General features: G+C 42.1%; 1 protein-coding gene across 8 annotated transcripts in view; it reads left to right on the top strand.

The window, feature by feature from the left end:
- The window catches only part of Cep85l (centrosomal protein 85kDa-like), a gene marked incomplete in the record, with an annotated part of 129,581 nt that overhangs the window by 58,007 nt on the left and 57,983 nt on the right, over nucleotides 1-13,591 (top strand). For all 8 annotated transcript variants that reach the window (XR_001234954.1, XR_001234956.1, XR_001234953.1 and 5 more), the window contains 2 exon segments: nucleotides 5,173-5,290; nucleotides 9,666-9,842. Coding sequence is in view for 1 of the 8 variants with exons in the window: in XM_013516602.1 (XP_013372056.1) it covers nucleotides 5,173-5,290; nucleotides 9,666-9,842 (295 nt within the window).

Raw genomic sequence — 13,591 nt, 5'->3', positions numbered from 1 at the left:
AGGCCTGCCTGTCACTGTCACTGCTATCCTTTGGTCACAGCTGCAAGTGACAGTGCCTCTGTGTGGGGTGCAGCACAGTCACCCTGTGTTAGTAAGACAACCAGGATAGTAGTGGTGGACTTGTTTTATTTATTTTAGTTTTTGAGGCGGTGTCTTCCTATGTAATGTAGGCTGACCTCAAACTTGATCCTCCTGCTTTGGCCTTCCGAGTTCTGAGATCACAGGTGTATACCACCATACCTGGCTAATTGTGGACATTTATGTAAACAATCTGCCATACCCAGTATCTTAAGCCATCTTAGGATTTTTCTTTACATATTTATTATAACATTTTTAAATAATTAGTGCATTAGATATTGTATAAAACAGTAGAAGAGAAATGAGCCTTTGCTTCTAAAGCAATGTAACCAGCATTTAAGCATAAAATGGCTTGGGTATAAAAACCCCTATAACATATAGAGTACTTAAAATTAGAACCAAATATTTAACTTTCTCCCCAGGAGATAGACTAGGGGCTTTAAAGTGTTGGTGACACATGCAGAAATTGTTTCAGAGGTGGGTGACAGGATTCAATGTCCAGTTAAATGGAACCTAGAGTTAGGGTACCTGCCAGGCCTCCTGCTTATGGGCTTGATGTGATTTTGAGGTCGTGCTTGGCCTCTTGCACTTTGATTTACGGTCCATCCCTGCTCAGTAAAGGGGTTTTGCCACTGCAAGAAGCAGGAGGTTTTGAAGAGTGGTATTCTGGGCAGCTCCCCTTTTCCATCCAGCTTTATTAACATGAAGATTAAATGAATGAATGCACATAAAAAAATCCTAATGTACCCCCGATGCAAGATAGCCATCCACAAAATGATAGTCACAGGAACATGCTTTTTTGCGTATATGACGATGTTTATGTACTAATCTCTGCTTGATAGGTTCTGAGCCCCCTGACAGAATAGGACTTGCCTGTACATTTTGTAACTCATCAAATCTTCATTCTGAGAAACTAGTCTCATTTTAAGAGAAAAGAGGTCAGAGTTCCGGGTTAACCTGTGCTGTTGCTTATACATAGGTCTGCTGATAGCTGGCTCCTTGTCGGCTAGGGACATAGCTAGGTAGCAGAATGCTTGCCCAGCATGTGCAGGACTCTGAGGTCGATCCCTAGTGCTGCCCAGAAAAGTCCTTTACAATAGCTGGCACTTTGGAATTGTGTTCCACTGAGTTAATCAGCTAAGGGGTTAAGCAGTCACTTGGGACTGACTCAGAGAAAGCGTCTAACTCTTGTGGAGACCGCTGAGTTAGTGCTGTTAGTGACACTGGCTGTGTCGAGAACTCCCATCTTGTAATGATTGAAGTTGGCTGTATGTATATTTCTCATTCAATTATATGTGGAAATAAAAGTACATTATTAATTGTGCTAGGGAGGCCTTTTAAAATTGATGAATTCTTTGCTATAGTGTAGATACCTTTTTAATTAAATCGTTAATGACCTTCTAAGTCATCTGCTTTATATGGGATTTATATCAGATTTAGAGTTGAAAGAAGGCCTGCCTATGTATGTCAGGACTACTTAGAGTATCTCACACTCACAGGTTTAATTAACTATAATTTGTGAGACAGCATCTGTCTTTTACTTTGACACATACTGAAGGAGTTGTGTTTATTCTCCATCATACGTGTTAAAATGAGACTTAATCATTTTATTAGAAAATTTGAACATTCGAATACCATTTTAATAATTGTTTATACATGATTTTGGTTGTTTATATGTAGACATATCATATTATGGAATTATAGAATGAATGTTTAAGTATCTTCTGTTCTGGTCCCTGCTAGTACAGTATGCTACGATTCAGTTCTAACACTGAACACCAGGGTTAGCCGTGGACTCCACAGACTCCAAGGTGAGTCCACAGCAGGATGGCCCTACTGCAGATACCAGGCATGGGTTGGATGCCCAGATTGGCAGTACTTCAACAGCTGCTGATTCAGCTGTGTTAAAAGGGAAATCGTGAACCTAGCTAGAGATGCGGTGATCCTGTACTGGATCCAGAGAAATAATAACGTACAAATTCTTAATGTGGAAATGGAAGACAATCTGAGAGCCTTCTTCTTTACTAGTATACTTCCATTTTCCTCTCCTAACTTTGAGCTGTTTCCCCATGTATTCTACAAAGTTATGTACCCTGCAATACTGTGCTAATATTTTTGCTTTAACAGTCTTATTACCTTTGGTGAGATTTCAGTGATATGCAAAAGACTTTATGTATTTGCCTACATAATTATCATTTATGGTACTCTTTCTTCTTTTATGTAGATTCAGGTTTTCATCTCACAGCATTATTGTTTTGCTTGAAGGTGGTCCTTTATCATTTCCTATAGTTGAAGTCTGCAGATAATAAATTCTTTCAGCTTTAAGCTTTTCTCAAAAAAGCTTTTTTTTAACCTCACCTCTGGTGTTTGTTGTTGTTTTGTTTTTGTTGGTTAAAACTAGGTTACTAGGTTTTACTAGTAATTTTACTAGTAAATTTTGTTTTTTACTTTTTACTTAGGTTAAAAAGTCTAGGTTGAGAGTTCTGAAAAATTTTTAGTGCTTTCAATTACTTCCCCGTTTTCTTGATTGCCTTATTTCAGATGAGAGATATGGTGTCCTCCTTACCTTTGTCTCCCTGAAATCTTTTTTCCTTCAGCTGCTCTTAAGGTTTATCACTCACTTTGAGCCCCATTTGATTAATAGGTACCTTGGCTTAGTGTGCCTGCTTTTACTTGGGTTTGGAGTTCGCTGGCCTTCTTGAGTCTGTGGCTGTATACAGTTCTTTTCAGATGTAGAGAAATCCTAGACCATTTTCTGCAGATTTGGGGGAGTGTTCACCTCCCTTCTCACCTTTCCTTTAGCAATTTCAATTATGCAGATATTTGGCCTTTGAGAATCATCCGAGAGCTGATGGATATTACTTTCTTAAAGCTTTTGTTTTTGTTTGTCTGTCTCGTGTGTTTCTGGGTGGTTTCTGTTGTTGTGTGCTCAGGTGAATGTACACTGTGCCTCTCTCCCACCCAGGGCTGGGTCCCTGCGCACCACGTGCCTTGTTTGCCCCACCTTCTCAAGCATAGGAACACAGTTGTAATAACTGACCCGGTGTCTTCATCTAGTCTGTCTTCTGTGCCAGGTTTGGCTCAGTTTCAGTTACCTGCTTCTTCTGATTATTATGGGCTCTAATTTCCAGGTTCTCTGCATGCCTGGTGATTTCTTACTTGCTATCAGGCTTTATGAGTTTTACTTTTGTCTTCCTGAGCTTCGTTCTAGGAAGTGTTTTTGTTGTTGTTTTAAGTTTTGTTAATAGCACTAGGGCTGAACTTAGTATAGAGTTAATTTTTCCCCACCACTCCTTGGTGTCCAGTGTCTTGAGAGCCTTTGTCTCAGTGTTTTGCCCTGCTTTTTGTTTCAGGTGGAAGGGAAAGCTCAGTCCCTCTTATTCCATCTTAGCTTGGAGGGAGAGTTTTCTCTGTTAAGCTTGAAATGATTGGAAAATTGTTAGAAGACTTCGTTCTTTCTTGGTTACCTGTTTCCTACTTCTCACTTTCTGTGTGGTTGTTTCCAAAAGGATAACAAATGTTTTAAAAAATAAAAATGATTCTATGTAGGACAAGTTCTTTGATGCAGTCTGAAACATATAACCTCACTTGTTTCAAAGTTACTGTGTAAATAATTTTGAAAACCTCAAGCTGCTTGTTTCTCCACCCTATTACTATTTATTAAAAGCTCTTTTTTCCTTATATGCTTAGTCTGAGACTTAGTAAATTTTTGAAGATTCGAGATACTGCACATAAAACTCTTTAACATTGTGCCTGGTTTGTAATAGCTTTAAAATACATCTTCCTAGAAGTTGAGTAGCTTGTGGAGGTTAAGGAGTGAGCTGCTGGAGAAAGCCTTGCATGTCCTTGAATGGGATTTCCACTTGAGGTCATGTCAGTGCTCGTCTGAGCCATGGGCTGTCCATTGCTGGCGATGCTGGCATGTAACCCATGCAGCTGATGTCAGGGAGAAGATCGAGGCATAGAATAGAGGATGAGCTCATATTCCCACTGCTGGACCCAGCACCTGACATGATGACTTAGAGCAGGAGAGGTTTAATGTAGCTCACGTTTCAGGGGGTAAAGTCCATGGTCAGCTGACTCTAGTGAGAAACCTCATGGCAGAGGGTGTGACAGAGCAAAGCTGCTGCATTTATGGTGCTTGGCAGAGGCAGAGCTGGGGAGCAGTAAAGGGAGGAGGGTGCCAGGGACCAGACATTGACCCTTTGTGACCCACCGGACACAGCCCGCAGTGTGCCCCACCGTTGCCTGGGCAGGTCCCAAGCCAGGCAGACTGGCTGGTGACACTGCACTCTCACCACCAAGACAGTGATTTGGTTGGGCGACCCTCACGTAGACGCCAGAGGTCATCAATAGCTCTGTTGACAGGGACTGTGGAGCACATTCTGGATAAATGTAAATGGAGATTTTAGTTACTTTTCTCATTACTGAGACAAAATACCAGACATCCACAAGTTAAAAGGAGGGAAGATTTATTTAGGTTACAATTTGTAGAGGTTTCAGTCAGTCCATAGTGCGCTTGCTGTAAGGCAGGGTGACAGAAGGGCATCACAGAGGAGAAATAGTTCCTGGCAGGGAAGGCAGTAGCAGCAAGCACTGGCAGCAGCCCTCTTTCTGTCTCTTACATTCCATCCAGGTTACCTGCCCTTAAGGTGTGTAGCACTCCTACCTAGGGTGGGGCCCCTTAATCCCAGCATCACACACTCTAGATCCAGCTGCCTCTGCAGAACCCCACCTCTGACCACAGGAAGCTTTGGAGGAACATCTAGATACAAGCCATAACACTGACCAAGCAGGCAGCATCTCTCATAGGAGGTAAAAAGAAAGTAGAAAGCAAAGGGTTCATTCCTTCATTAAGATCTGGGAGGTGGATTCTACCAAAGAATACAGGAAGGACCTCACAGTATGAATAAGACTGATAGTTATCCCACAGCTCACATAGCAATGTAGCTTTAAACGTCCCCATATAGTTTCTAAAGTTGACGATACTGTTAACCTCTTCTGTGAAATTTTTAGAACACTAAAAGCTCTGCTTTTAACTGTTTCTTAGAATAGTATGTGCTTTGTAATGTAACCTCAGTTTTTGTTTTACAGGCAGAAGCAACAGATTACCCACCTCCATGAGAGAATAAGGGATAATGAATTACGGGCACAACATGCAATGTTAGGACATTATGTAAACTGTGATGCTCCTTATATGGCTAGTTTGCAGGTAAGGCCACAGGGGATCCTCCCCCAACCCCAAGTAATGAGAATTGAACCTAGGGCCTTTGCAGTAGTCTGTAGCTCTTTTTATTTTTTATTTAGAGATGGGGTCTTGCTACGTGACCAAGTTCCCTGGTCTGCGATTACTGGTATGTGTTGCTATGCCCAGTTGGTGTGAATTGGTAGCGTATTCATATATTTTACAGATTTGGTAACAGGTGTTTACGCGTCTCCATCTTTCCAGGTCGTGCCCCTTACAGGCACACACAGGAACTGCTGCGGTCAGTTTCTAATGCCTCTGTCCAGGGTTGCTGGATAGCATCAGCCAGATATACATGTATTTCATTACTTTAGAAGGTGTCAGAATGCATTGTTTGGCATCTGGTTTTATTCCTTCTTTTCAGGCCTTGCGTGAGTGTGTGATACGTGTTGGCCTTGTCATATTACTGTCTCTGAGAGCCATGTGTGAGGGTCTCTCCTCCCACCTGTTCCATGTGGGTGTGTACCACACATGTCTTCTCAGGAGTGGGTGTGTGACAGCAGAGGCTGGTGGACCCCTCTGGAAGCTTCCATATGTGCTTCTGCTGAACTACTTTTTGCCTGTTTAAGACCTACTCATCTTTCATTTTCTGGGAATTGTCTTTTTCTTTGCTTGTTTTTCTGTTGGGTTATGGGTTTTGTTTACTGTTTTTATATAAACTATATAAAAGAAATTTATATATAAAAGAAATTTATATATAAAAGAAATTTATATATAAAAGAAATTTATATATAAAAGAAATTAGCCTTTTAGCTATAATTTGATTTGAAAATAATTTTCTAAATTTGTCAGATTTCCTATTTATATAATCCTGTTTCTTTTCTTCTATGTAATTTTTCATACCATAAACTCTAATTCTAATGAGTGTTGTATAAATTCCACCTTTACCAATGAGCCCATTTGACAAAACAGTGACAATCCACTGTTAAATTCTTTCCTTGTGAATCTTAGAACTTACCATCCTTCGTCCACTCCTCCTTAGTGCATTGGCATCCACTATGTGTGGCAGAATTTGGACCTGGAAATAGAAATAGGACTAAGGTTAATTTTTGTCCAGAAAGAAGAGTACAGCATAATAGGGACAGAGACAAGGGGTCTGTGAGACCTTACAGCAGACTTACAGGAGAAGTAGAAGAGCCCCTTGTTCCAGTTACCACTTTTCCTTTTATGAGCTTTCCTTAAAACTGATTTGTATGTTTTTCTATACCAACTTTACAATTGGCTTACTTCCAGTGAGGGGAGATTTGGTGTTTTCATTGGGATCAAAAGTGAGGTCTGATAACTTTGTGGTGACATGTAAACACTTGTAAAAAATTCTTGTCCTCTTTGTTAGTCTTTATTCTTAGATTTTAAAAAAATCACTTAAAGTGGAATTTTTCCCTTTTCAAATTATTTAATAATTTTGTTATTTGTAAGTATTAAAGAGTTGGATATTAAAATCAGAAAATATTGAGGACAAGACAGCTTCAGATTTACCTCAGACAGAAGCGTTTTACGCGGAGCCCCCTCTTCTGTCACACTTAGGGACGGACACACCAAGGTGCTTCATTACTGTGGTCTCGTCTTTGCGGCCTCGTTCGGCAGCACGGCTCAGTGGCGCAGATTACTGCGCTAAGTGAAAACAGCTTTGCTGTGCCGTGTAACTGGCATACTTGCCTTTGATAATCGTGTTGTTGGGAAAGCCATGCAGTAGGCTTCATCATTTTGAGTGAGTGCTTTCCTTGAACTACACAAGCATAGCAAAAGCATGTAAAGAGAAGGCGTTCTGACACCTTGTCAGGCCAGTAGAGGGCTCTCAAGTCAGCCTGCAAGGTGCGATAAGCTGCCGGAATGGAGGTGGAGGAGGGACTGCTAAAGAAGGTTTCAGCTTAGGAGGATTGAAATATCATTGCGAACCTGACTTTAAAAGAGCACCAAAGCAGTTTATGCAAGGGAATGCAAGGAAAATGCTAAGTCGTATAAGTATAGAAGATAAATTCTTACCTGTCTAGAGAGCCGATGGATGGCAAGACGGCAGAAGAAACAGCAGATAGGATGATAAAGCATGTCTCTAGCAAAGAGATTTTTATCTTGGATTTATAAATAATTTTCTATAGGCAGTGATTTTCTATATGCCCACTTTTCTGGGTGATCGTTTGTTTAACCTAATCCCGTACAGCATTTGACAAAGAAAATTAATATTTTGTGTATTCCAGTGTAAATAGTCAATTTGTAAAATAATATTTTAAACTTATAGGTAGAAAAGTTCTTAAGAAGTAACTTCTATCCGACTATTAACAGCTTATACCAGTCTTATAGTTGAGACAGCCTTGAGAGCAGGCCTCGCTGAGTTCCGTGGGTCCATTGCAGGAGTCGTGACTAAGCCAAAGCTTTCAGACAGTTTCAGTGGTGTTTGTGATAAAATAAAAGGCTTGTACGTAAAATGTTTTACACCCAAATTTCTGCCTGTGGTTATACATCTTAATGGGAAAAAAATATGATGGAATTTTTTTCTTTTGTTAATTGCAGGTGAGTTTTTTTCCATGTTCTTGTGCACCTTGACAAAATCAACTGTCACTGAGGCACTGTTTTCTTTCCATTTTATTATTTTTTAAATTTTCTTTTACTGTTTTCGGTTTTTCTTTTTCTTCTTACCACCAAGTCCTTTGATTGTGGTGAGCACTTAGTAAATGAGTCCCTTTAGAAAACATTACACATTAGGGGCTGGGGATTTAGCTCAGCGGCAAAGCGCCTGCCTGGCAAGCACAAGATCGTGAGTTTGGTTCCCGGTACCGGAGAAAAACCAAAAAAAAAAAAAAAAAAGAAAACATTACACATTTAAAATGTTAAATTCTGGGGCCATAATAATGCAGAACAATATGCTTTAGGGCTCTCAAAGCCCAGCAAAGGTGACTGTACTCACAGAAATGTTGCGTTCACTATGGTTGTGGTAACCATTTCTGTGCTAGTAGTGTACACGTAAATGAATTTGATTTTGCCCATGCTGTGGGGCCTAGTCGGGAATACAGGCCAAGTGCACAGGGTTGCTGCATGGTGGGGGCCCCAAGTAGTTGTCTGAACTACAGCTCCCAACGAGAGCACAGTCAGCCTTCCAAAGCAGACTTGTCATACTGTAGGGCAGGAGACCTAAGCTGAGCACCCGAAGGACCACATGAAGCCAGTTAGGCATCCTGTGCGGGCTGTGGAGGAGGCCGAGGTGGATTATTCTGTTGGGTAGTCTAAAAGGAGGGTAGGGTGGTGGTTAGGATACAGCTGGGAAAGAAGGGGACAGGGCCGTGCGTCAGGCGCCTGCACTGGTTGTCTCCTGGCTGAGATGCCTGTTAACTGTTCCCTCCTCTCTACACTTCCCTGGAGTCACGGGTGGATGCATTGGGAGCGGAAGCAGGCAGGTGTGGTGGTCTCAATAGTCCAAGAGTTACAGGAGCACTGCATGTTATTTTTGTTTTTGTTGGTTTGAGACAGGGTATTGCTATATAGTTCAGGCTGGCTTTGAACTCACCTGTGTTGTCCAGGCTGGCCTTAAACTTACAGTGATCCTCCAGCAATAGCCTCCTTTGTGCTGGGGTTATAGGTGTGCACCACCACACCCAGCACACACTATTTTGAAGCAGTGGTGTGGTGCTGAGCGTGTTACCTGCTGTGTGACCGAGCAGTCACATGGACCAGATTCAGTTGAGCATGTGTGGAGGGAGTGTGCAGTGGTTATAGATGCGCCTCATGCCCCGCTTGAGCTGGGACAGTAGGTGGGTTTAGCGTCAGTGTCGTGGAGGGGTCCGTGTGGTCAGGAGCACCGCAGAGGAGGCGGTAGTCAGACTCCCTGGTGGTGAGGCTGGGCTGGTTTTCCTGGGTGCAGGTCTCGTGCAGGCATACAGGTGGGTGCCGATGCCTTGGGCAGCGTCAGGCGCTCTGGGGGTGCTGCGCAGCGAGGCAGGCGTGGATCCCAGGGAGGACGAGCCGCCCGGTCTGGAAGGCGGCAGGGTTTTGGGTGACTTTTAGGACTAGGGTCCATTTTGAGTTAATTTTTATGGAGAGTATAAAATCTGTGTTATTTATTTTTTATGTGTGAATGTTTAGTTCCAGTACCATTTGTTGAACTAGAAAAGGTACCCTTTCATTCCATTATGTTTGTTGAATTTAATGCTAAACGTTACCACCATGAAGAAATTCATTAGTTTTATTTCTGTAAAATTTATGCTTGTATTGAATGAATGTAGTATGTAATTTCCTGTTTACATTTCTAAGTTTGCTTTTAAGCTCAGTAACAGCTGCATTTCATTAAGCCTGTGCTCTGGCGGGTATTTTACTCCTCAACTCTGAAAGTCCTGCCACTCTTCCTCTACAGCCGCAGTTCAAGCGCACCTCCCCGCAGGCCCCGTGTGCAGAGCCAGCAGCCCAGCCCCAACCCGAGGGCCTGGAGCAGAAGCTCACATCTGCTGAGAAAGAGCTTTCGCAGCTCAATGACTTTCTCACACAGAGAATCAGTGAGTTCGGTGAGGAGAAGAGGAAGCTGGAGGAGAAGGTAGGTATCTTGATAGTGATGTTGAGTCAACAGCACTCCTCCATAGAAAAGATCGTCCTTTACCTGTACCAGGCTCACCTGTTTAAGCATTTACACCAAACAGTTAATCTTGTGCATCTTTTTCAAATCCCTGAAGGTTTCCCAGGGATAGGAATACCTGTGTGTTGCCCTTTTCTGACTAAAAGTCACTTGCCCCCGCCCGTGGCCATTTTCCTCCTTAGGGTCATCATTCTGTGTCTTGTCATGTCTCAGTAGAGCCCTGGAAATGAAATGAAGTGGCCTTTTGTCCGTAAGGACATTACTGAATTATTAAGCTGGGGAATCTGATTTTGGGTGAGAAGCTAAAAGCCAAATATATACACAACCTGCTGTTACTAAAATTGTTTTTACATTGTCACCTTAGTCCCCACTACAGTATCATTAAAGATGGAGGACATTTGCTGTCCCTAATTTATTGAAGAGGCACAGATCCTTGGGTAACTTGGTGGCAGAAACGATTGTGGACTTCTTTGTTATACTCAGCTGATTATTTTATTAGGTCAGCCTTCCGTTCATGTGACCCTGGAGCAGGTCACCCTCATTTCTGCAGTTTGACAGTGTTAATACATGACTGTTGATATCTGTGCATGTATGTATATACCAACATGGGACTTTTATCTTCAGAGGTGACAGAGATTTTCAGAGGAGAACTTTTATCTTCAGAGGAGACAGAGACAGAGAGGTGACAGAGATGTGCTCTGTTTTTGTCAAAATATCTGATGTCTTATATTGTGGGTAATTTACAAGTACCTTAAAGACCTCTTTTTTGTTCCCATGTGTATTTGGGGGACTTCATACGTGTTTATAATCCCAGAGAGCGAGGAGGCACTCATTGGTCATGTGTGCGGGAAATTAAGTCTCTGAGGCTTCATTTAAAAAAATGTGATAAAAGTTACGATGTTCCATTGGATAAAGAGTTTAAGTGCATTTTTATGTTTACATTTTTCTCTCCTTGTTACTCTTGGCGCTTTGTGCTTGCTAAAATTGGTCGATCCCCTTACTGCTTGGTTGATAGCTGTTTGGATGTCTCATGGGTACTTCAGACTTTTCATGTTGAAACACAATTGTTTTTTGTTTGTTTTGTTTCATTTCATTTTGGGGGTTTTTATTTTCTGTGCTAGAATCAAACCCAGGGCCCTGCACATGGTAGACGAGTGCTGTGCCCCTGGTCCCCAAAACAGCTCCTTTGCCTTCTTTTTACTTATTTATTTATTTATTTTTTTTGGTTTTTCTCTGGTACCGGGAACCGAACTCACGACCTTGCGCTTGCCAGGCAGGCGCTTTTGCCACTGAGCTAAATCCCCAGCCCCTCTTTTGCCTTCTGAGTGCTCTACTTCACTCGCACAAAACAATAAAACTTTCTTCAGTGTTCATTTCCAGCTCATGATGCGGGAAACTTTACTGTCCACTCAAGTCTGCTTCCTAGTGCTGTGCGTGCCGTGTAGCTGCTTTCCCCACAAGCCCCCGAGTCCAGTACCACAGAAAAATGCCACCAACTCAGGTGCCGTGTCTGCAACTGTGTGCAGGCTCTGTAACTGAAACCGCAGACCCCTGGGCGGGCGGCTCCTGGTTCCCGTCCCCCAGCCCCAGCAGCCACTGCCTGTCCTCTCTGTTTCAGCTGTCACGTGAGCAAGCGCATTCCACCTACCACGATGTTCTCCAGGGCCACCTGTCTTGTATGAAATGGCGGGACTTCTCTCTTTTTAAAGGTGGACTACTATTCCACTTGGTGTATATCCTGTTCTTAGTTGGTGGCAGTTTTCTTCTAGGACCTTGAATGTGTCATCCCACTTTCTCCTGACCTCCCAAGTTTTTTTTATGAGAAGTACGATTGTGTGTGACAAGTCATTTTTTCTCAGTATTTTCAAAATTCCCCATCACTGACTTCCACAGTTTGATTACAATGCTTCTACGTACAGATTCTTTAGGTTCATCCTATTAGAGGTCTGTTAGGCCTGTGAGATCCGTGTGTCCATGTCCTGCTCCAGATGTGGGGAGTTCACAGCATTGCTTCAGGCTTTCTTTCCTTCTAGTTCTTCTGTGTCGGGGATGCCCGTGATGTGTATGTGCTGATTGCCTCAGTGGTGTCCTTGAGCCCCTCGGACTCCCTGAACTGTGTGTCCCTTTCCTCGTGTTCCTTTGAGTTTGTGTGTCCTTTCTTGCGCTTGCTCTAGTCCCTCGATGTTAGTGAATTGAGTGCAGTCATTGAGTTCTTCCGCTTCTGAGGTTTCTGTTTAATATTCCTGGTATTTTCCCTGTTTTTAAATTCATCATCTGTCCCTAATTGTTCTCCTGTGTTGAAGTTACTTTAATAAAAGCTATTATTATACATTAGACTAAAATAAATCAGGTAAGGCATGAAAGAAACTAGACCGTGGGCAAGTATTAGCTTTAAGAAAATTTGAGTGAATAATCCATTATACTGCTCATTCTTGCCACTTACTTTCCCTGGTGAATATGGAAGAAATCTGTGAGAATATTTTAGAACCCTGTTAAGTTTCTTTGAGAAGTTCAGATGTGTGGCAGATGGAACATTTAAGGTAAATGTGAGCCTGGTACATTTTACTTTTTTTTTTTTTTTTGGTACCAGGAATCAAACTCACGACCCGGCACTTGTCAGGCAGGCCCCTTGCCGCTGAGCTATATGCCTGGTCCCGGAGCCTGGTACATAGGCAATAGTTTTTGTACACTTTTTGTTTTTTTTTTATGATCTTAACTGTGTGAGATCTTTGAATATGAGATGTGAAATTTAAATGTGGGGAGGGGAGAGGCTGGGGAGGGAAGAGGACAAAAAAAGAAGTACGACGTGTCATGTGCATGTACCAGCTCCCCACGAGGAATGTGACCATTGTGTACTGCAGACATGTACTAACAAAAGTTAGATTAGATATGGTATAGTTCAGGTAGTAAAGTTAAAGATTACTACATGAAAATTTGAGGTTCAGCCTATACAGGTTAGAACTTACTCACCATATCCTTGTGTGTTAGCATAACCTCTCAACCCTAAAGTGGGGATAATGTGCTGCAGTTCCCTGTGGCACCACGTGCTAGCAGTGGTCAGCTGGAGGGGTGCATTGCTCTCACCTGTCCCTAAGGATGAGCAAATTTCCTACATTTAAAGTCTCCTGGCTTTACTGCATCACTGAGTGTGTGATAAGAGTTCCTTTGCCAGTTGTTATTACTAATAAAACAGTTTTAGTTTCTTGTAGGTATTCCTTTTTAGTTTACCTAAAGTGTTTGGGTATAGAGTTGCAGAAAATAAGAAATTAGAATAATTTCTCCAGCAATCAGTACTTTGCCAATTTTCAAACTATACCAGTGATTCTGTTCTGTTACCCAGTAACTTTTTTGGAATTATTTTTTTTTTTTTTTTTTTTCGGTCTTTTTGAAACAAGATTTCATTATGGAGTTTAGGCTCCCTTGAACTTACTTCGTAGCGTGGGCTGGCTTGAACTCACAGTGATCTTCCTGCCTCAGCCTCCCAAGTGCTGGAATTACAGACATACACCACCACATTTGACACTTAGTAACTTTTTTTTCCATTGCCAAATTATAATACTTTAAAAGTTATTTTAAACATCATTTAGACTCAGTACATAGTTTCAGCATGAACATAATACTGTGGAATCGACCAAGATGTGCACAGCCTTGTCCACTTCGTTGCTGCAACCTGCTGGGCTCCCGTTTATAGTTTGTCATCAGTTGTAAAA

Source organism: Chinchilla lanigera, unplaced genomic scaffold (genome assembly GCF_000276665.1).
Source record: "Chinchilla lanigera isolate Chin_1 unplaced genomic scaffold, ChiLan1.0 scaffold00035, whole genome shotgun sequence".
Classification (NCBI taxonomy): Eukaryota; Metazoa; Chordata; class Mammalia; order Rodentia; family Chinchillidae; genus Chinchilla; species Chinchilla lanigera.
This window is presented reverse-complemented; position numbering and strand designations above follow the sequence as displayed.